We start from the raw sequence: 23,909 nt of genomic DNA, 5'->3' as shown, positions 1-23,909 counted from the left end.
TAGAGACTGAAAGGAGCCCACTGGTCTCTATGGGTTTGTGGGTCACTAAAACCAGTCTGGTGATAGTAGGTTCCCGAGCAGTGTGCTGGGGACTATAGCATCCTGAGGAGGTGAGTGGGTAGCAGTGGCCCTGGCCCAGCGATTTGGTATTCTGTTTTATGTTTTGAGGCCTAGTAATGCCTTTCATTCCCATGGACAGCCTGGCTCCTTTCTGTATCTGAGATAGTACTGGAGAGAGAGTCACACTAGGACTGAGTGAGCCCACTCCTGCCTATACCACAGAGCTGGAGCTTCAGGCCTTTGCACGAGCCCATTACCTTCATTGCCCATCTTACCCAACTGTGATGCTGGCCCTACCCAAAAGGCTCATTTGAGCCAGCTACTTCTCTGCTGATCAGAGGACTCAAGTCCAGGCCCATCTTGGTGTATGGGACTGATTGAGAGGCCCAAGGTAGTGAGCGGACATCAGCCGTCCCAGGATTCCTAAAGAAGGGTGCTTACCTTCAGGCCCTCTTCCATCTCTTACCTTTTGGTGTTGTACAAAGACGAGCTCTATCAGGGGCAAGGAAGCCCTTTGGGCATTACAGGGCCTTTTTGGAGTAAGATGGCATGGTTTTGATGTCTCAGTGAGGACAAATAGCAGCTGAGGTCCTGAACTAGCAGATGCTTCTTGCTGCTGCCCTGTCAGCCTCATCTGAGAGCCTAGGGAAGGAGGCCTGGACTCTATTGTTCTTTAGCTTGCAGACTTGCCAGGTGCTGGCTCCTCACCAGCACCTGGTGGGCTAAGATTTGCTCTCCTTCTGCTTCCAATAGCTGGGTTCCAGTGACTGGGTTGTTCTCTCAGGCATAGTTTGTACCTGCATCGTAAGGCAGATGGAGTCTAACTGAGAGCTTGAATGCTCCTCAGGCCCTTCTGCCCTGTATGCATATAAGCCTAATTCCACCAGTGACTAGCCATGATCTCCAAATAGGTCTTGTCCTCTTTCTAGGCTCAGTGTCCACCCCTGTGAGGTGGGCACAGGAGAAGGACTTGTCCTTGAGGTGGTTATAAAGGATGTGTGAGGTGGGTATGAACCCAGAGACTGGTGCCATGGCTGTTGTCAGTGGTACCACACTACTGCCAAGGTCATCCAGAAGCCTCCAGAGACTTGAAGATGGAGCTCTAGTCTCAGATGTGGTTTCTACTTGGCAGAGGTGGAGCCGAGGCCACCTTTTTTTGTGTGTGGTTTTATCCAGTAAAGAACCCAGAATAAAAAGGCTCCCTGTTTTAGATGTGGGAACAGATGTCTGGGCCAGTGATGTTTGAATGAAGACAAGGCTCTTCCTTGTTCAGTGAGGACTGAGCTAGGCTGCTGCCTACCCCTGGTGCTGGAGGATTTCAAGAGTGTGTCTGAGTCTCTTCTCTGGAGTAAAGTGTCCCCACAGAACCAAGAGAGAAGAGGGCATTCTAGGCTTGGGCTCCTGGTAGTTGGTTGAGCAAAATAGCGGCTCTTTACTAAGGGCTGCCCCAATGCTTCAAAATGCAGCAGAGGTTCTGTTTGCCCATGACAGGGCTTGCTCCCTTGGTAAGTGTCTCTAAGGAAATGTATGTTTGTGTGGCCCCTCCTGGGCCAGCTCCCAAGGGAGGCTGCAGGGGTGCCTCCTTCGATCCTTCTCCATTTGTAAGATGGTCTTTCCTTCCCTTTGGCTAGCTGCCCATCTACCTTGAAATTCTGTTTACCCACTCACGCTGGTACCTGGCATCCCCACAGCCTTGTACCCTTCAGACTTTGGGCCATTGTCGTCCTACTTGCGTGGCAACTAGGACCCATCACCATACTGTTACTCCTGTCAGCTGGCCTGTCCAGGACACTGACAGGAGAAGCTGAACTATACCCCACCTCCGGGTATTCTTCCCCTAATTTGCAACACTGTTGGGGTCTTTAAGGTTCTAGTCACCTCTCCTTCCCTGTCCCCGTATCCCTCCATCGCTTGTGTTCATCTGCGGCTTCCCTGTGAGGCAGAGATAAATGTCCGTGACACTCATGACAGTCTCCCTGCAGCAGGCAGCAGAACTCGGCCAAGGCGCGCTCAGTATGGGAGCAGCGGGCCAGTCAGCTAAGGCTCCAGAATCTGCGTGCCAGCTGTGAGGCATTGTACAGTGAGATGGACCCTGAGGAGCGCCTGCGTTATGCCAGCACGCGCCATGTGAGGCCAGACATGAAGACACACATGGACCGACCCCTAGTGGTGGAGCCTGGTCGAGATGGCTTGCGGGGACCCGTTGGGAGCAAGTCAAAGCCTGAAGGCACGGAGGCCACAGAAAGCGCGGACCTACCTCGCAGGCACCACCGGCACCGTGATAGGGACAAGACCTCAGCCACAGCACCTGCTGGAGGCGAACAGGACAGGACAGAAAGCACCGAGACCGGGGCCCGGGAGGAACGTGCGCGCCCTCGTCGAAGTCACAGCAAGGAGACTCCAGGGGCTGACACGCAAGTGCGCTGTGAGCGCAGTAGACGTCACCACCGGCGCGGCTCCCCGGAGGAGGCCACTGAACGGGAGCCTCGGCGCCACCGTGCCCACCGGCATGCACAGGACTCAAGCAAGGAGGGCACGGCGCCGGTGCTTGTACCCAAGGGTGAGCGACGAGCAAGACACCGAGGCCCACGCACGGGTCCACGTGAGGCAGAGAACAACGAGGAGCCCACACGCAGGCACCGTGCAAGGCATAAGGTGCCACCCACACTGCAGCCCCCAGAGAGGGAGGCTGCAGAGAAGGAGAGCAACGCGGTGGAAGGGGATAAGGAAACCCGAAATCACCAGCCCAAGTATGTAAGATGTCCCAGTGGGGAGTGGGGTGTGTGGAGGGGCGGTGGGGGTGTTAGGAGCGTTTACACAAATAGGGAAAGGTACAGGTGACTGCCAGGCTGCTCCTGTTGTCACAACTCCCACCCTCTCTACACACACACACTCCCAATTCTTCCCTTGGTAAACTTCCTTGTGTGCTCAGTGACACCCAGGGAGGGACTTAGGGAGACTGGAGATATTATGAACACATTGACTGGGGAAGACCAGTGAGCCCAGGAGAAGAAAAGTATTGTACTGAAAGGGAGGATGCTGGGAAAAGAGAAACAAGTAAGGGTGCTAACTCAGTTTACCAAAAAGAAACAGAGGGTGCTGGCCCGATTTTGGCTGTCACTCTTGAAGAGGCCTGGAAATCAGAGGTCACCAGTGACCTATCTCTATGGCTCTGGTGGTGACCTATCTCTATGGCTCTGGTGGTGACCTATCTCTATGGCTCCCGAGTCAGGCACAGCTGGAGGTCATTGTTAGGGATCAGTCTAGCTGAGCACTGTCTCTGTGTCTAGAAGTCTGTTGGGCCTTGCCTTCCGGGATCCTGGCAGGGTGTTCAAGGGAAATGGCCTGCTTTGGATTGCTTCAGTTGATCCATACATAGACTCTAATACTAACAGTTAAACGCAGATGGGTCAGCTCAATGCCTTTCTTTTAGCCATTATGGCAGGGTAAGTGTGCAGGGAGACAGAAACCAATCAGAACACCAGGAAAGCGTGTAGCCCAGGATCTATTTGCCTTGTGGAAAGGGATAGCCCTAAGGAGCTAGGTTTCACATACAGCATCAGACTAATGAGCATTCTGGTTTCAGGGAACCTCACTGTGACCTGGAGGCCATTGCAGTTACAGGTGTGGGCCCTCTGCACATGCTGCCCAGCACCTGTCTCCAGAAAGTGGACGAGCAACCAGAGGATGCAGACAACCAGCGTAATGTCACCCGGATGGGCAGTCAGCCCTCAGATCCCAGCACCACTGTGCATGTCCCAGTGACACTGACAGGCCCTCCTGGGGAGACCCCTGTAGTTCCCAGTGAGTATCTCCCTGTAACCAGTGGCAGGCCCAGCCACCTCAGTCCTTGGTGCTCAGTGTTAATGGTTGGGGATCCAGCTTGCTTCTCTGAATTTCTCCCAGTAGGAGAGAAAGTTCTTTGCTGTCAGTATCAGCCCTTTGATATCTCTTGACTTTCCATTGCTCCAGAGGCAGATGAATGTTAAATACCTTTGTCCCTCTTCCTAAAAATGCTTTCATGTTGCTAACTGATGTCAGGCTCAGTGTCAGAGTGCTAAGAACACAGAGGAAGGTGGCCAGAGTAGCCAGAAAGACCACAAGGTTCGTCTTTTGTTGCTTGACAAGTGGTGGTAAGGACTGGTGCTAGAGTGGGAAGGCAGGGCAGAACTGTCATCTACCGGCTCACACACTGCTGGAGCCTCTCCCACTTCTACCACCATCTTTGTCTGACTTGTTTTTTTCTTCCCCTGTATGCTCCAGTGTGTGTACAACCGGGAAGGAGCAAACAGTAAAAGCTCAGTGAATCTGCCATGTAGTAAGTGACAGATGTAGTCTTCACAAGGATGAGGTTAGACTGGAAAGCACACCATGAAGCCTTCCAGGGAGAGAGGCAGGACCTGCAGAAGGCCAGGGAAGCACTGAGCTCTGACACAGGCCATGTGACATATGTAGGTTGTGCACTCACACACTTTGTAAGCAGTGCAGGGTGCTGACTTCTAGCTGCTTAGCCACTAGTTTCTGTGAGTTTCCTCTGGGGAAACTTGATCTTGCCCATTCTTGTTTCACTTGTGCCCAAGTGAGTCTGTCTTCCCAGCCTCCTCCCTCATTTCTCTTTAGAGTGGCCTGAGACTGAGCCCAGGGACCCTGTTGGGACTTTGTTTACCCTTGGCCTATCCATGCAGGTGGCCACAGACCTTTTATCAGAGTGCATAGATTTTCAAGTTGGCTTTAAAAAAAAACTTTATTATTATAGAATTTTATGGCTTGGCAGTTCATTTCTTAGTACATTAAATGTCCACTGGCTGGAACTTTATCCATCTACCTCTTGGAGGATATTCAAGTTAGTTCCAGTTTTGATAGTTATGAACAGACAGGCATGTTTGGGGTTTATATCGATGTACTTCTATGAGTGCATATGTAAGCTTAACTGTGAAGCTGTGTTTCGTAGGACACTGCACTCTGTCTTCAGTGTGGCTGGACTGCCTTCTTTAGCAATGAGTGAATGCTTATGGCTGTACATCTTTTACTGACTTTGCTGTTTACCAGTGGTGTGGACTTCAGTTGCTCTAATGAGATGTATAGTAGGGTTTGTTTAAACTTGCAACTTCCTAATGAAATATGATTTTGAGTATTTCTTATTATGTATACTTGACATTTATGCACCTTTGGTGAGGTTTTTACTCAGGTCTTTTGCCTATTTTTAATTGATTTGTGCAATAGTCATTAACTTTCTCTATATACATGTATATATATCTTATATATATGTGTGTGTATGTGTTATTTTTAATTTTTATCTATGTGTGTAAGTGTTTTCCTTTTATGTATACTTTTGCATCATGTGTGTGTCTGCTACTGGAGGAATCAGAACAGATCGGGCTGGTGTTACAGATGGTCCTAGGCTGCCATGGGGGTGCTGGTTCCTGAACCCAGGCCCTGCAAGAGCAGGAAGTGCTCTTAACTGCTGAACCATTTATCCAGCCCTGCTTTGTGTTTTTCACAGACGTCGTTTTTTCAAATGTGTGTTGTATTTCTCCTAGGTTCTGGCTTGGAGTTTCAGTTTCTGAATGCCTGGTATGTTTTGTTCTTTGCTTTCTTCCTAAGACAAGGTCTCACTGTGTAGCTCTGATGGTGACCTCTGCCCTCTGAGTGCCCAAATCAGAGGTGTTCATTACCAGACATGTGCTCTGTCTGGCGTTCTAGATTGTTGATTTTGGGGGTTAATCTGATGTTTGTTACAGCTTCTCCCAGAAGAAGAAATCTAGCTACTGAGTCTTTAAAGTTTTTTTTTTTTTTTTAATATTCATTACTTATCCTGTTTTTCCGAATCCTTAGGCATTGGTTTTAATGTTGATTCTGTTTGTTTTCCCGAGCACATTATCAAAATTTCTATGAGTGAGTGTATCTCTCTTCCAAGTTTTGGGTGTCTTAATCTGTCTGACTGCATTGGTGGGTAACAGCCAGGCTGTTTGGTACCCTTGCCTTGTTTTGCCAATACTAAAGTAAAGATTCTGGCTTAAGACCTATGTATAAAACTTAGATTTTATAATATACATTAATTCCTATTTTAGTAAATTTATTTATTTATTTATTGCTTGTCAAAAGTGTTAAATTTTGTTAAGTTTTCAGACTCCATGGAGGTCATATTTTCTTTTAGATGCAGAAATTTATAGCAATGAATTTCAGGTCTGGAACTCTGTATACAATGTTAGACTGTAACTCAATTAATCATTATTTGTTAGCAGATTTAGTTCATTTTATTTTTCTGGTATAAATGCCCTATGTGGAAGCTACCACAGGAGCCCCAGTCCTCTAAATGGAGACTTTTGTGTGGGTTTTCACAAGATGGTCAGTGACTTCTTCATTGGGAGACTTGGTGAACACAGTCTTTTTCTAGAGGTCAGAGGTCAAGTAACTGTAAGTCTTGGAGATGCCATCAAAGGTAGCTGGAAAAATTGCCTGCGTGGCAGTATCTGCCTAGCTCAGTGGTTCTCAACCTGTGGGTTGTGACTCTCTTGGGGGTCAGATATTTACATTACAATTTCTAACAATAGCAAAATCACAGTTATGAAGCAACAAAATAATTTTATGGTTTGGGAGGGGGGGTCACCACAACGTGTGGAACTGTATTACAAGTTTATAGCGTTAGGAAAGTTGAGAACCACTGGACTAGCTGGTGTGCAGTCAGGAGCAACAGCAGCATCTTGGATGAAGGAGTACAGATGATGCCAGTGTGTTGGGGGCGGAGAGGAGGCGTACCAGCACAGAGCCACAGTGGCCTGAGCCACAGTGGCCTGGCATGTCTCCAGGATGGCTAATCTTGTTTCCCCAGTAGCCTTTCCACACAGGGATAATGACCCACAAATATCAGGGACTACTTTTTTTTTTTAGAGCTTTTACCGCCAAGGCCAACATGAGTATTATAGTACTCACGAGTGACAAAAACTTGTCTGGAGGTGCCTTGCAGGAAGGGCCACTGTGGGGCCACCTCAAGGTTCTAGAGGAATAACTTCCTCTCTCACCAAATTTGAAAGTCACATGAGTAAGGCAGTTATACTTATTTTGAAATGTGTTGTTAGAGTCTATTGAGCAATCTTTAAGTACGTTTTGGCTTGGTACTTTAAAGTGTGTATTGTGTGTATTTGAGGTGTGTATTGTGGCTTTATTTTGTTCTGTTTAAGCATTGTGAGGTTAGGCAGTTAATGCCATGTAGTCATACCATACCCAGCCTCAGTATTCTACTCCTGTTCTAATTACGGTCAGTTCTCTTTACAAACTATATTTTATCTTCCTGGTACTGGGTATCAAATCGAGGGCTTTACCTATGTTAGGCAAGAAATCCATTGCCTTTCTTATTTAAAACAGTAAAAAAAAAATCATGTTACATGCTACCTTAACCCCACAGTTTCATAAAATACGATGAAAAAGCAATTCAACACAGAGAAGTCACAAACTTGTCGCGTTAGGACAGAAGTGTTGCTGGTTACTGGTTGAAATAGCTGCTCATGCTTTGGATACTTCTCTTCTTGAAATTTAAGTCACCTCTCAAAACCACTGATACATGATTCTGATAATCTGCCAGTGGAATTTGGACACCTGCCTGTGAGTTCTCCGCTACATTATTCTGTTAAAAACCTATTATGTTCTAACTGGGTATACTCTTCTAGGTGAACATCTGGCAGGAAAGCTAACAACATTATAGTGACATAGTTTTCGGGAGCGTTAGGCATGATAAAAGAAGAGATTGTGAACTGGGGGATTTTGCTCAAATGCGGACGTAGTCTGTGGAATGTACTTATCAGTTCATAAAAAGACCTGGAATTGCTTGGTGCTGTGGTACAGTCTTTAAGTATTTGGTAGAATTTTGTAAAATTATCTTCTGGATTTATGTAATGGTAGCCTTTTGTGTATTGGTCCATTTAGATATTGTCTCGAGATGAGCTTGGTAAATTACATTTTCCTGTTAAAAATCACCCATTTAGAGACACTAGAGAGATGGATAATTTGATAGAGTTTGTCCCACAAGTGTGAGACCTCTGTTTAGATTCTAAACAGCCATGTGAGAAGGCAGGTAGAGCACCGAGCCTGCAGTCTCAGAACTGGAAGATGGTCCTTGGGTCTTGCTGGCCAGGCAGGTTAGCTAACCAGTGAATTCCAGCTTCAGGAAGAGACCCTGTCTCCCCCAGAAAGGTGGGGATTGATAAAGGAAGATAGATACTTCATGTTGACCAATAGTCTCCACATGCATGCCTTGACACAATTCATATGTGTGCACATGCTTGTGTACCCACCAAGCAATAGATTTAATCTAGGTTTTTTTGAACTTACATAAACTTGCACGGAGTATTGGCTTAAATTGAACCCTCAACCCCCTCTCCAGGGTTTCTCTGTGTAGCCATGGCTGTCCTGGAACTCACTCTGTAGACCAGGCTGTCTCCAACACCTGCCTCTGCCTCCAGAGTGCTGTGGTGTGCCAGCACCTGGCTTCAAGTGATTTTTTTGGGTTTTGTGTTTCCTTTTTTTGTTGTTGTTGTTGTTGTTATTTTTAGAACTCCCATCGTTTCTGTGATTTCTCCCTTTTCTTGATTACATTAGTTAGTGCTTTATACACTTTGTAATCTTTATAAAATGAAAATCAGTAGCTTAGTTTATTTGACATTTATATCATGTTTATTGTAAAAATCATTTCTCATTTTATCTTTATTTTTCTCTTTTTGTTTTATATTTATATTATTAATAATTATATTTATTTTTATCGTTCCTTTTCTAACTTCTTAATTTACATAATTTTGACATATTTTACCTCAAACTTGTATTCGTAGATTCCTTCCAAATTCTCTACAAAGGAATTCCAAATGAGTTTAATTCTTTCACGTTAATTTCATCGTTTCCATGTCCTGGTTGTGATATTCAATGCTATAGACCCTCAGGCTCACAATTCTCCTGCCTTAGCCTTCTAGTGCTAGAATTACATGCAGAGCTGTGTTAGTACACTCAATTCTGGTTATAGTTTTCATAATGTGCTCATTATGGTTTGGGCATCAAAGCAAGAATGGAGCCATAAGATGCTTTGGATCCGATGGACCTCTTTCCAGAGTAAATTATGCTGAACTGGGTACTAATTGTCCTTTCAGTATTTGATAGAAAGTGCCAAACAAGCATTCCTTGTCTGATGGCCGTGAAGTGGGTAGCTATGGAGTTATGTTATCAGTTTCACTTTGAATGACTTTCCACTGGTGAGGGCTTTTACATTTCATTGAAGTTGCCAGGTCTATATGTATATCATTGGCCATAGTTAGTCCCTGTTACCCTTATTTTATCTTCAGGCTCCCAATCATTCCTTAGATTGGTATGTATTTTCATCTCTCCTTTTTCTCAGTCTTGCCACATTTGTTAATTTTATTGATTTTTTTAAAAGTTTGGATTGTTTTATTGATGCTTTTTTTTTGTTCTCATGATTTTTATTTTAAAATTTGTGTCTGTGTGTACACATGCATAGAGTTAAGAGAACAATTCTGTGGTTCTTTTTACCTTTATGTGGGTTCTAGGAATTAATTAAGATCATTAGACTTAAGCAGCAAGTACCTTGGCCCACTAAAACACCTTTTTGACCCTATTTTAACTTAAATAATTTTAAATTTAATTTAAATAATTAAAACTATTTAAATCAAATAATTAAAATTTAAATAATTGTATATAATTTAAATTTAATTTGATTTTTACTTTCCATTGTTTTGTTCTTCATTTCTAATTTTCTTATGGTAGGAATGTATATGTATATGTATGTATATATATATATATATATGTGTGTGTGTGTGTGTGTGTGTGTGTGTATATATATATATATTTTTTTAAAATTGGTTCTATTTTTCTGCTTTTCTTTAAAACCTTGGTTTATGTTAATGAATGCTTTTGCCTGTGTGTATGTATGCACACTGTGTACATGCCTGGTACCTTTAGAGGTCAGAACAGAGCATTAGATCCCCTGAAACTGAAGTCACAGATGATTGTAGCTACCATGTGGGTCCTGAGAACAGAACTTGGGTCCTCTGTAAGAACAATAAGGCTCTAAAACCCTGAGCCATCTGTCTAGACATTGCTATTCTAATACAAACATTTAGTGCTACAAGTTTCTCTCTTTGCACTGCCTCTGTTTCTGCCACAGGTTTTCATGGTGTCCAAGTGTTTGTAGACTTTTATGTCTTTCTGTTGTCTACTCCTGCTTTTATTACTTTGTGGTCAATAACTACATTCTGTATTATTATCTTTTAGTTTTTTAGATTTCGCTCCCATTGCCCAGGATATGAGTCTTGATAGATGTTTTTGGTGTTGGAAAGAGCATGCGTTCCGCTGTTGCTGGGAGGGATGTTGTACAAGGGCCGGTTCCATCCTGTTGGTTGGCCTCTCTGTGTTGGTGTTATTTTGTGTCTGGATCTGTCAGCTGTTGAGAAAAGGATACTCACTGCTCTAAATATAACTTTGGATCTAATCTACCTTTTCTTTCATACTGTAAGTTGTTCCTTCCGCATTTGTGAGTTGCTGTTAGATACAAACACATTTATGGTTCGTCCTTTTGGTGTACCAGCCTTTCTATCACCGTGCTGTGACTTTCTCTGGTCCTGGTATTTTCCTTCATTTGAAGTCTATCTTGTCTTCGTTGACATATTTACTATTTTTTTTTCACAAAATTTGCATGATTGATCTTTTATACCTTTCATTTTCAGGTTATTTGTACAGTTACATTTGAAGTGAATTTCTTATAGACAAGCATATGGTTAGGTCATGGTTTAATACACTGTAAAGTTTTTTTTATTTGGCATTATAGCACTTACATTTAATGTAGTTGTTGGTAAGATTAGAGCTTAAGTTTGTTACCCTAATTTTCGTTTTCTGTTTGTTCTCTCTGTTTCTTATTTCTCTGGTTTATTTTTCCCTGCCTTTCTTGGAGGTTATTTGAATGTATTTAAAAGTTCAATTTGATTTATCTACAGCTTTCTAGTATCTATTGTATATGATAATTGCTTTGGGTATTTTATTATATAACTTACCCTGGTTTACTCATTTTTTTCAGTTTGAGTACAATATAAAATTTCTCGCTATATGCCTCTCTCTCTTTTATAATGTAGTATTCTTAATTTTTTCCTCTGTATAAGTTTAGAATCTTAACATAGTATGTTTGAATTTTTGTTTCAGCTATCAAACATAACTTAGAAAACTGAAGAGAGAAGGACAGTGTGTTATATATACTCATTTTTCCCTTATTATTCTTTCTTCCTTTCTGGTAGTCTATATCCTTTCATAAATTGTCTCTGTGTGGAAAGCTTTCTATAGCTATTCTTTGGACATAGGTCTGCAGGTGACAGAGTCTCTTAGTTTCCTTCATCCAAGAGTGTCTTGATGTTCCCTTCATTCCTGAAGGATATTTTTATTGGGTCTAGAATTCTGGGTTGACAGTTCTTTTTTTTTCAGCACTTGAAAAAAACGTGCGCCTCTTCTGAGTCCATGGTTTCTGATGAGAAATCCACTGTCACTCGAAATGTTCTCTTCCTGTAGGTAAGATGTTTCTCTCGCTGCTTTCAAGGCTTGTTTTGTCTTTATATTTCAGAAGTTTGAGTACAATGTATTTTGATGTGGACTTCTTCAGATTTATCCTGTGTGGGGTTTGCTCAGCTTCTTGAGTCTGTAGGTTAATGTCTTTGCAAGCTTTGGGACTATTTCATCTTTTATGTCTTTGAGTATTTCCTTACTTCTGCTTGTTCCGGTTTTATCCGAGTCTCTGGCAGTATGGATGCGTAGTCTCTTGCTGTACTCTTGAGCTCCTTTGATTTTTTTTTTTCAGTGTATTTTCTCTCTGTTGATCAGATTGGGTAATTTCTATTTTCCTATCTTCTAGTTCTGGGATTTTTTCCCCAGTATCCTCTGTTCTGAAGTTAAACCCACCTGGCTGTTAAGTTTTTCATTTTAGTTACTATGTTTTCAATCACGTACTTCATCAGATCTTCTGTATCTTTGCCAAGATTTTCTACTTTTTTTTTGTTTCAAGTTTTTTTTTTTTTTTCAACTGTTAAGAATTTCTGGAATGCTGTTTTAAAGTCTTTGTCAGATAGGTTTAATATCTGTTTTCATTGATTGTTTTTCTTGTTCAATTTGATTTCCTGGTTCTTGGCGTGATAAATAATTGTTGGTTTTTTTTTTTTGTTTGTTTTGTTTTCTGTTTTGTTTTTTATCAAAACCTAGCTACTTTAGAATTAGATCACGAGACTCTGAGTCTTGTTTAAGTCTTCTGCTTTGGCTTGTCTGCTGTGATATACTCAGGAAGGAGAATGGACAACTGTGTTGTTGCTTCTAGGTGGGGTGGGAAAATAGATTCTGACTAGGCTGCCATAGGCCTCAGTGGATGAGACCCCCTCATTATCGCTGGTTTAGAGTGAGTGTACCCATTCTCCAGCAGGTCCCCACTGCTCTCCTGTGACTGCCATGAACCTAACTATCTCTGGCTGGTAGTATAATTCTACTAGCACTCATTTTAGACCCACAAGGAAGGGATGCTTCATGACACTGCCATCGCATCGGTTCTGGGTCTTATTACCTCAGGATGAGGATGAAAGCCTTGCTACCATTCAGCTGACTCTCACTGTACTCCAGCGAATGCTTTGGGTTGCCTTTTATACGCAGTGAAGATAAAGGTCCAGGCTCCTGCCTCAGTCTAGGCTTGTTTGGATAGGAATAGGACTACCCATCTGTTTTGTCTTGTTTTTTATGTTTGAGTTTGGTTGTAGTGTAGCGATTGTTGCCTGTAAGTCATCCGTTCTGCTAGGCTCTCGTGTTTCCTAGTCATTTCATGAGGACTTTTTGAAATCTGTGCCAGTTGATATTTGTGAATTTCACACCAAGTCTGGGCATATGAGGCATAAAATAAAACTCAGAAAAGACAGCATTCTCACTGTGCTATTCTGTGGTTCCAAGGTTCCATAGCCAACCTGCTGTTTCCTTCCAACCCTTCAAAATCTTTCTACATTTCTCTTGATGTGGTGCTCAAGGATCAAGTCCATACAGGTGTGCTTTCCTGGATGGAGAGGGGAAGAGACTTTTAACTTCATCCTTTCAGAAGGGTCATAGCTTGAGTTGATTTCTGTATGTGGCATAGGTATAGATGAAGGATCTCTCCTGGCCCCTGGCCCTCACTGGATCTCCAATACTTCCTGACAGTTTGTTGAAAAAGGACTGTCCCTTTGTATTCAATTACTTTGACACTTTTGTTGAAAATCAGTTGGTAGATGATAACAGAGTTTCAGGAAGAATTTCTGGAATTAACCTTTTTAATGACCAGTTCTGTCATGTTGCTTTATTTTGTGCATTAGACATTCTGATAATACATGGGTTGGATCGGTTTTGCCTGCCTCCCATGTGACTTTCTAACCCTTTAAAAACTCATTCCTTATTCACTATTTTTTCTCTTGCTGCAGTTCACTCTGTCTTTTTCCCCTGAGAACTTTCAGCTGTCTGTCCTTCTGCGGGTTCCTTGCAGTTTCCGAAATGATTTAAATGTATTGTTTAGTTTGGCTATTTGTCTCGCTTTGGATTTGGTGAGCAGTCATCTGGCATCTCTCACGTCTCCACCAGTCTTCACCAAGACTGTTAGGTTTGGGGTACTTGTTCTCATTGGCAGCTAGCTTCAGTAATGATAGTCATCATTTCAAGTTTGAGAGTTGTTTTAGCTTTCTCCCCCTTTACAGGGGTGTGTGTGTGTGTGTGTGTGTGTGTGTGTGTGTGTGTGATTTTCATTAATAGTTTTCATCCTAAGTTTCCATTTTTTTATTATAGAAGCTATACATGCTGGATAACTTTCAGATAAGAATAAAATAAAGGATTTCTTTTTGTTGTTGTTTTGCTTGTTTGTTTTTCCTGGTAGTTAAGTTTGATTCTGTGGAGCACAGGCTAGCTGTTTGGTTCTGTGGAGCACAGGCTAGCTGGTTGATTCTGTAGCCCAGGCTAGCCATTTGTACTTGCTAGTGGTATAGTATGTTTGCTTTCTAGTTCAGGAGTATTGTCTTTTCCTGGTGTGATGGGACTTAGCGTCTTTGTCAGGATTTGGAGTCGGCTTCTTGAGTTCTAGAACTCTAGTATGCCATATGCCTCTGTCATAGCCTTGACGTCAGCCCTTGAAACCCCACCAGCATGCAGTGGCTCCCCCATTGGAGTGACCCTCGTCTTCAGGAGCAGGATTTAGGTGTCTTTTTAAGTCTCCAAGTGTAGTGTTGTGGTTGTTCTGGCGTCAGACCTATTCTTAGAACTCATTTGTTAAGGATGGGAGCTGTCTTCTAGGGTAGGTCCCAGTGATTCTAGGGTAGGTCCAAGATTCACATCACCAGGCCTCTGATGCACCCTCATCCTCTCTGGTCTCTGCCTGGTTCTCCAGATCTCTGGACTCCTGTTGGAGTCCAGACCAGATTGTTGCCCAGGCAATGCTAGCCTGCAGCACCTCCTTCTTCTCTTTTTCTTTTCTTTTTTTTTTTCTTTTTCTTTTTCTTTCTCTTTCTCTTTCTCTTTCTCTTTCTCTTTCTCTTTCTCTTTCTTTCTCTTTCTCTTTCTCTCTCTCTCTCTCTCTCTCTCTCTCTCTCTTTCTCTCTCTCTCTCTTTCTCTCTCTCTCTCTCTTTCTCTTTCTCTCTCCCTCTCTCTCTCTTTCCTTTTCCTTTTCCTTTTCCTTTTCCTTTTCCTTTTCCTTTTCCTTTTCCTTTTCCTTTTCCTTTTCCTTTTCCTTTTCCTTTTTCCCCAGTTGCTGTAGAGGAAGAAGTGGCAAGCTGGCTAACGGTCTCTGAATCCCTAACTCCTTGTACAGACTCCCAGGTCTACAGATTTCAGGGAAATAGCAGAAAACCAAGGAAGTTCACAGGTTCAGGTTGCCAGACTTTAGAACATTAGAGAGTAACTGGTGGCAACACATTTCCCACCCCTTTAATGGGTACAGTGTCATTAAACGGATCCCTCCTTCCCAGCTTTCTCAGTATCTCAGCATTTCTGCCCTGGAATTCCCTTTCTTCCCTGTGCTGCCCATGAAGCTGAAGGCAGAGTGACCACATGATGTCTTCTGTTTCCCCTGCGGCTTACAGGAAGGAACCCCAACCCTGTGTGATGGGCCTGAACTCCTTCAGAGTTCAGGATACCATGGTATCAGTTTATCTATGCCAACGGGGCCTAACTCTCCTCGACCCCCGTCCATGCTGCTGGCCTGCTCACCCTGTGCTGTCCTTCTGTCCATGTACTCATGATACGCATAATGTTTAAAAATGAATCCCTTACCCAAAATGATGGCCAGCCTCAGCTATCCTCTTGAGCTCCAAACCAAGACTGCTCACTTCTATGTCCAAGTTCACAGTGTCTAATCTGTATGTGAGAGATGCCAAGTGGGGGTGACTTTGTTCCCTTTCTTTATTGACCCATGGTTTACGGAGAGTACAGGGAACAGCACAGGTGTCTATGGGAGGCACTCTCCTCCTTTGCCCAGTTGGGTTCATTCTATATTTTAAACTGGTCCTCCACCACAAACCTACATCTCTGCTCCAAGGTCTTTCTAAGTAGCCTAAGCTGGTATTTAACTCACTGTAGTCCAGGCCATTCTTGAACTTGAAGTTTGCTTTTTCAGTCTTCTGATATCTGATTTCAGGCCTGTACCACCAGGAGCCCTGGCTACATTTCTGAAGTCCTTCCCTACCCCCATCCTCCTCTTGAACACTTTTCTCTACAGGCCACTCTGGTCTCCCCCACGGGGTGGTAGGTATTGCTAGCCACTGTTCTTGTATCTCCTTTCTTGGGCTTTGTGTTTCTCGTCTGTCCTGACATCCCTTCTCTTTGATGCTCTCGCTCATAACATTTGGGCTTTTCTACATCATTTACTCATTTTAAGCTTTAGATCTTGCTCTTAAAGATGATTTTGGTTATAATAAATGTTTGAGGCTCATTTTTATTTTATCTTTCAAGTTTCACTGTATCTTATCTGATTCACCTGTATGGTTTGAACTTCCAAATAGCAGATGTTTCTCTCAGCAGTGTCCAACCTGTGGCAGTGGCTCAAGGTAACGATGAACTTGGCTCATCTAAAAATTGTAAGCTTTTCTTAGCACATTATGAGGCTTTCTTGTGTGTGTGTGTGTGTGTGTGTGTGTGTGTGTGTGTGTGTGTGTTACCTGGCTACACAGTTTTTGACTATGAATTTTGTAGATAACTGTATTACAACGTCCAAGGCTTGGAGCACCCTGGATGACTCTGCATGGTACTGTCTACTTTCTTTTCTTGATTTCGTTATTCCTTCTTAGCTTTCATTACTTATGTATTCCAGATCATTTTGCAGGTTTCTTCCCTCCTCCCTTCTGCTTGAAGAACAGGTTTCCTTTTTTTTTTTTTATTTATTTTATTTAAATGCCGTTTGACAGTGGTAAATTCTCTGTATAACCTGTATTCTGACATTGTTGTGAGAAGTGGTTTTTCCTTTGTATGGAGTTCTCACTGTTGCTTATTCTCTCTCCCACTGGAACTATTATTCCGTTGTCCTCGGCCTCCTGTTCTGTTCTGAAGCCACTTGTTAATTCAAACCATTTTTCCTTTGTATAGCTCTGTGGTTGCTAAAATAACCCCCTTTTTTTGTTTTGGAAAATTGAAATGAATGAGAAGTAGAGACAGACGGGAGGAGCGCCCTTCCCCCTCCCTCTGCGCGCTCTGCCCCTCCCCCCTTCTGCTAGGAGCCTGTGCTCTGCCCCTCCCCCCTTCGCCTGCTCTAGTGTTCCAGTCACTCCTTGCTCCTCCTTGTCCTTTTTGTGCTGTGTTCAGAATAATCATGGACTGGGCATCTCAATTAGGGGTTTAAAATAATCAGGGTAGCTTTATTGTACTGAATGCTGATGATAATTCCTTTATGTTGCCAGTACACATTTCGAGTTCAAATCATGCAGTTGTCTTAGAAATAACTTTTTATGATTGTTTTGTTTGAATCATTATCCAGACACTGGCCATTCATTTGACTTTAAAAATATGTATATATATATATATATATATATATATATATATATATATATATATATATATAAACTTCTGCTGTGTTAATCATCTTCCCTCTTATGTATCCTTGTTTATCTGCTGTGTAGGACTTCTGGTATACTAGATCTGGTAGATTGTATTGGGGGTCATGAAATACCTTTCTTTACCTGAACCACACTCTGCGACTGATGGGGGTATGGATCACGGTACCTTTGAAATTATGTTGCCTAGCATGTGTAAGCCCACTTCGACTTTCTGACTGTTGTGACAGACATATGCCACCATACCTGGCCAGCATCTCACTTTTGATTGATGGGATGTTTAACACCCATTTCTCAGTTACCAAATGTGACATTTTTATTTCGATCTTTTTTGACTGTTGCTGTGATTTCTAATTTGCCTTGGCTGTGGTTAGGATGCCGACCTGCGTGATGGTCTCCTGGGAGACGAGTTGAAGAGTCATTCTTCTAAAGCTCAGCCTATGGCTGTTGTATCTCTGAGGCTGTTTTGTATAAGTACAGTAGCCTCCAGGGGTGGGTGTGGCCTGTTCAGCCACCTTCCTTGTCATTGCTAGTCAGTGTTCTACACCTTTTTAAGAATCCCTAAAAATAGAAATCGGTATCATTTGTCTATAATGACAATGTTTATTTAGATTTTCCAGTTTACAGGGATATTTTTGTAGTGTTTCTGAGTGTTGACTTGTCAGTAAGATGTCTTGTGCTGAGCAGTGGTGGTGCACACATTTAATCCCAGCACTTGGGAGGCAGAAGCTGATTTCTTGAGTTTAAGACCAGCCAGGTCTACAGGGAAAATTCCAGGATATCCAGGGCTACCTAGAGAAACACTGTTTCCAAAACAAACAAACAAACAAACAAACAAACAAACAAATCTTGATTTATTTTAAGTAGCTTGCTTTCAACAGTGGATTTTCATAGCCTGTGGTAGCTTTCATCCTGATCCCTCTTTTGTGTCCTCCTGATCTTCTCATGGACCCTCCTGGCTCTCTTTCCAATTCATGGCCTCTCCCCTTCTTCACTAACTGTATTATATGATCTACATATATATATATGCTTTTCCCCATGAGTTTGTTATGACAGTTTTATCAGAAGTAATGTCATCCAGGCTCTGGTGTCTTTATTTCATTTCCTTTTGAATAAATCAGTTCTTCAACTCAGATTGGGTTCTTTTCCTACTATATTTATTTATTCTTGCCTTTGCTGTATTTATTGGAGAAGAGTTTAAAAAAAAGGGCACAGGTTTAAAATAATACTTCTTTCTATAAAAGCAGTGTTGCTCATCATGGAAACGTTTTCTAAATGGTAAGAATGAGAATAGAGTTGTTACATGAAACCTGCTTACAGCCAGCCTTCTTGCACTGTGTCTACTGAGTGCCTCTGCTGTGTTGGGCTCCTCAGGGGCAGGAAGCACGGTGCTCATGCTTCTCCTCTGTTAACTTACTATTTCACGTATCTCTTGTGTCCTATAAACTCTTACCTGTTTTCAGGATCCTTCCTGGGAGGATTGAGTATTTTTGTGCATTTCCTGTGGTTGCATGTTTTATAATTTTTCACTATTAAAGATCTTAAAAGACTCTCTCTACCTCCAGAGATAATGTCTTAAGAATCAATAGAATGTTGTGGGGTTGGTAAGTATTACCAGTTATTTTCTTCAGAAGACTTCGACAGGAAAATTTGATGGTGTTCACTTAAAAAAAAGTTTGCTTTGAAGTACTTGCCAGTGGGCAATTGACTCTGGAGCCAAGCTCTGCTGTTTTGCTATAGCCATCCTTTCCTGCGTATGAGTGGTCAGGGATCAGGGAGAAGCTGAAGTCTTCGGTCTTCACAATGGCTTTGCCATGGGTGCCTCCATTTTTGTTACTCCTTAGTATCTTCTCTGGTTATATGTATTCTTTAAGAGCGGTAAGAAGCTTTGGTAGTGAAAGGTGGCTCAAGTCACCACACTGTCTCCTCTGATGTCCTGTGGTCTTAGTAACCCTGTCATCCATCAGAATTGAAATAATGCACTCCTATGGTTTAAAATAAAGAATCGAGAGAAATATGAAGCTTACCTAAAAAGGAAGTCACTCCTGGCTGTTACAACCTGGGGAGCTAAATTTGTGGACACAAAGATGGGGGTTGCTGAGAGAGCAGAGGAGGGGGCAGTGGAGAGGCAGCAATGAGTAGGAATTGGGGAGGAGCCCAGAGAACTGGATCTTCAAGTGGTGGGGCTGGCAAGGCCTATGTTCTCCAGAGCACTGAAAGGGAAACCGCAGGCCAAGTCAAGCTAGACTTGGATGATAGGGTTCAGGGAGAACCTTCAGGTTTATGGGTTCCAGGAAGCCCCTTGCTTTCTCTGGTCTTGCTGCCCAGAGATCTTCCAGGCAGAGGGAATGGCTTACTAGGTTCTGAGAGACATGGGTTTCCATATGAAGGGAGTGGTACCACCATGTCTTTCATATCACAATGTAGGAGGCAAGAAGGGCCCGCTAGGATCTCTGTGTCAGATTGTCCTCCATCGCTAGGTCTGGCAGTGGTGCTGTCCCTGCTGCCTGGGTCATATGCTCAGCAAAGCTGTGTTCCTAGCTAATTTCCCTTCCTTGGCTGGGCATATGGTAATCTGCCTCACCTGGCCATGGCACGGAGCTAGGAGAGACCCATGTGACATGGCTTCATGTGCTTACATCTCCTAATTTTGAGGCCCTGTGTCCTTATAGGTGGTAACATGAACCTGGAAGGCCAAGCAGAGGGCAAGAAGGAGGCAGAGGCGGATGATGTGCTGAGAAGAGGCCCCAGGCCCATCGTTCCCTACAGCTCCATGTTTTGTCTCAGCCCCACCAACCTGTGAGTCTCTGTAGTGCTCTGCCTTTGTCATGAGTATCTGAGCATATTACCAGCTTGCATGGGTTAGATACCTTGTAGAGACTAATTGTATATATTTACTGAACATGCTTGTCTTAGCAGTCCCGTGAGACACATTTGTTACCTTATTTTATAGGCGAAGACACAGAAGCACAAAGTTTTGTGCCTTGTATAGATACAGAGCCAGTATTCATGGTAGTGGGGGCTGGATCAGATGCCAGACAGTTATTTTTAGAGCTTGTGTAACAATATTCTCTACTGTTGTGTACGTGGCTACACACAGGAACGGTTTTTACATTTGTTATATCCATAGCTTCCTACATTCACCTTCTCACCGGGGCCATTGTGTGTCCCTTCCCACACTGGTCATGATTTATCATTCACTCATTACTTTGGTACCTCATACATCCAAACAGTAGTCACATGCAGACAGCACTATATGTGCTGATGTACAATGATGACCAAGACAGGTGAGACTTATCTTCATGGAAAACATGTGGCACAGTGGAAACAGCAAACAGGCAAGATGATAAAGTGATGAATAAGATAGCAAGCAGAGATGAGAACTAGCGAGAAGCAAGTGGAGGAGGGATGTGGGCTTCTGACTCTGCTAGAACTAGTGAAGAGGTCAGGTCAGGGCCTCAGAGGGAAGTGGGATCAAACACTTGAGGCAGGAGAGGGAGTAGAGTGTGGGTAGAAGGAGAGGTTCAAGCCCTTCAGAAGCCCACTGGCCAGGACCAGGCGGGCACTTTGCGAGCAGAGTGGCCATCACTTCTTGGCTGCCCTGCTGCACCCCCATAGTTTTCCAAGAATCCCCACACAGCTCTCCTCACCGGGTCCTGTTGTGGGAAATATTGAAGAGGACCCACCAAGTTTCTGCGCTCCATCCAGCTACTCCCTGCCCTTCAACTCTCGAGCGGGGGCCAGAGCTCCCGAGTTCCCTTGCTGCCACGCCAGCCCCCCACAATGACCATCTACACCCTGTGGTCAGCCACCACAACACCCACCAACCCGGTAGAAACAAAACTCTAGAGGCTAATAATTAACAAGTCAGATTTATATATCAGTAAATTCTCAGTTCACAAGATGCCCACACAATAATTTCAGAGCCAATTGATAATGATATAAGCTGCCCACCTAGATCAGACAAGTTATCCCAATTATTCTATTCCTATGTGATATTCATAACTACCTGTGGCTATTTAAAACCATCTTGCCTCCATCTTGGCTTCCCTTCTCTCCTCTCTTCTGAGTCGCTCTCTGCCTCCCTTTTCCCTGTCCGATCACAGGCCTCCTGCTGCACTAATATTTTAATGTAATTGGACAGGGAAAATCCTGTCAGAGTTCCTCTTTCTTTTCTATTCTTTTTCATTCAGCACCTGTCTCCTGGGAGCTTACTCTGCTAGGGGTGAACAGTAACAGAGACATACCTTGTCCCTGCCTTCTCTGGAGTGACAGTGTGCTGGTGAGGCGGAGAGATAACTTAAGCACAGCAGAGAGATGTAAAATGGGGGGATTCCGGTGTTCTGGAGCAGGCAGGAGAGGGATGCTAGAGGTGTCGTGAAGGGAGGGACGTCTCAGTTGAGTGTGTAGTATGAAGTGGAGAGGGTGGTCTGAAAGCAGAAGGCAGCTAGTTGGAAAGATGATAGCTGGGAGTTGGCTGAGCTCTGGGGGTCCAGTTAGCAGCTAGATGATGTAGAAGTAGGACAGCTGGGGCATCTCTTGGTCAGGTGAGCTGAGAGCACAGTTGAACAGTGGAAATGCAGCCATAAGCTGGATGACTGAGTTAGGGAGAAGAGGGCATGCTCCGGGACAAAGGGCCAGCACGCTGCTTGGGACCTGGGGAGAGTAGCTTTGTAGGATAAGCAGAGGGTTGCAGAGAAAAGGGTGGATATTGGCTGAGAAACTGCAACCTTTTGACAGCAGACGTCCCTGGAGCTGTGGCGTTGGGGGGTTGGGGAGTACCTGGAGGGGTTGGTGGCAAGGATAGGCCTGTGAAGCCTGTGAGGCACTGCTGACAGTAGGAGAGATGTCTGTCTACTTGCTGGGTCCGTGGCTATTCTTTCTTGTCTGACACATGGGTTCATCCCTCTGACCAGATCAAGTGGCTACTTCAGGACTTGGCAACTGAGAGACTCTGGCTTATTTACCTCTGTACTTCTGAGTGGTGATTGCTCTCTGGAGTGGAGCCTCTTATAACCAGGAACTTGGCTTTCTCGTTGATGCAAAGTAATGTTGAAAACCAGAGCTCCCGGTCAAGATCGTGGCCTGTTCTCATGAAGCCCAGGATTCTCAGACACAGCTTGCGCTCATCACAGGTTCAGACACTCTGGGGCAAGAGTGGCCTGCTTTCTGCCAAGCTGGTGTACTAAAATACTTCCTTTATGGAACACCCACTCCCTCTGCTTTCCATGATCTGTGACAGGCTGAGTGGTTGCTGTCCTCTGCTCTGGGGTACAGCATACAACTGAGTGGAGGTGGCCATGCTCCCACAGACTGTTAATCTACCATCTCCACCATCAGACCTAGCTTTGAGCTGTCGTTTGCTGATCCCTGACCTGGAAAGCCTTTCCCAGAAACTCTGTCCAAAGCTTTTCCCAGGCTGCTGACCATTTCTTTACCACAGAACTAAGGGACAGAGCTCCACAATGCTGGCAGAGGGCTATCCAGTGAGTGCTTCTGTGAGTGAGGTTGACATAGTCAGGTATTAGCCTATGGTGACCTGAGCTTTGTTCTCACAGGCTTCGTCGCTTCTGCCATTACATTGTGACCATGCGGTACTTTGAGATGGTAATTCTTGTGGTCATTGCCTTGAGCAGCATTGCCCTGGCTGCAGAGGATCCTGTGCGGACAGATTCATTCAGGAACAACGTGAGTGTCATAACTACTGGGTCACTGCTAGGCTACAGAGGTGCCAGTGGACATATTCCCAGGGTTCACACAGATGGGTTAGTGCTGGTGGCCTCTTCCCCCATCAGACATCCTTCTTCCCTCTGGGTTATGAGAACCAAAGGTTTGGAAAAGCCTATCTCCTTTAGCTCTTATCTTGTAAATGTGCTAGAGCTAGCAGGGCAACCACCAAAGAGTCACCAAAAGATCCTTCACAGAGGGATGCCAAAGCTCTGGGGGGAAACGAGGAGCCAATGGTCCAGGCCTGCCTAGAGGAATGCCACTTTTTGTTACAGGCTTTAAAGTACATGGATTACATCTTTACAGGAGTCTTCACCTTTGAAATGGTCATAAAGGTAAGATGTGGTAGCTCCTGCAGCTTCCATGAATGCATGGGATGTGTGACTCAGGCATGTGCTTAGTCAGCAGATGTGCACATGTGTATGGGCTGTGTGTGCATGAAATATTTTGATAGCTAAAAGCCTTAGCAGCTACCAAGAGTCCCCAGTGTCATGGTGTCCCACGGATGCTGCTGGGGTACTTGGCCCGGCTGTACTTGGCTTCCAAGTATGGAGATTTGGGGCTTTCTTTGGTGTGTGTGTGTGTGTGTGTGTGTGTGTGTGTGTGTGTGTGTGGTACATGCACTCTCAGCCTCCCCTCCAAGGTTGCCTCATAGCCACAAAGAGAGTCATATGACAAAACACAGAATAAGGGCAGACCTTAGAGGGAGATGGCAGGCGCACTTTTAGATGCAAAAGACTAAATTTCTATAGGATCTAGAGATTTGCTCACACATGAGAGTCTGCCATGTTGTCACAGTTTCTGCTTTCTTTTCGAGGTGACTTTGTCCTTGTCTGGCACACAGAGAAGTGCATTCAGTGCACTGAACTCCACACACGTACTTGCCCAGCAGTGCCGCTGAGGCACTTGTGTGATTCTGGTCAGTTCAGAGAGCCCGTGCAGAGCCGAGGAGCTTCCAAAGCGCAGCTGGGTTACTTCTGCTTTGCACACCCTGGCGCTCTGGGAGGAAGGGAGCAGCTTATTTTGCAGATGAGGCTGTTGAGATATTT

At 44.0% G+C, this 23,909-nt stretch overlaps 1 protein-coding gene across 24 annotated transcripts in view; it reads left to right on the top strand.

Moving 5' to 3' along the window:
* The window catches only part of Cacna1b (calcium channel, voltage-dependent, N type, alpha 1B subunit), a 159,341-nt gene that overhangs the window by 81,515 nt on the left and 53,917 nt on the right, over positions 1 to 23,909 (top strand). For 18 of the 24 annotated variants that reach the window (XR_003950091.1, XR_374052.3, XM_006497632.3 and 15 more), the window contains 5 exons: positions 2,043 to 2,810; positions 3,647 to 3,864; positions 19,806 to 19,932; positions 22,692 to 22,821; positions 23,136 to 23,195. Coding sequence is in view for 22 of the 24 variants with exons in the window: in XM_006497632.3 (XP_006497695.1) it covers positions 2,043 to 2,810; positions 3,647 to 3,864; positions 19,806 to 19,932; positions 22,692 to 22,821; positions 23,136 to 23,195 (1,303 nt within the window). In the remaining 2 variants the exon portion in view is untranslated. Of the gene's footprint in view, positions 1 to 2,042; positions 2,811 to 3,646; positions 3,865 to 11,529; positions 11,614 to 19,805; positions 19,933 to 22,691; positions 22,822 to 23,135; positions 23,196 to 23,909 lie in introns of those variants that run through there. The other 6 variants (XM_006497634.3, XM_017315146.1, XM_006497629.3 and 3 more) reach the window with 2 other exon arrangements.

This window comes from Mus musculus, chromosome 2 (assembly GCF_000001635.26).
Source record: "Mus musculus strain C57BL/6J chromosome 2, GRCm38.p6 C57BL/6J".
NCBI lineage: Eukaryota > Metazoa > Chordata > Mammalia > Rodentia > Muridae > Mus > Mus musculus.
This window is presented reverse-complemented; position numbering and strand designations above follow the sequence as displayed.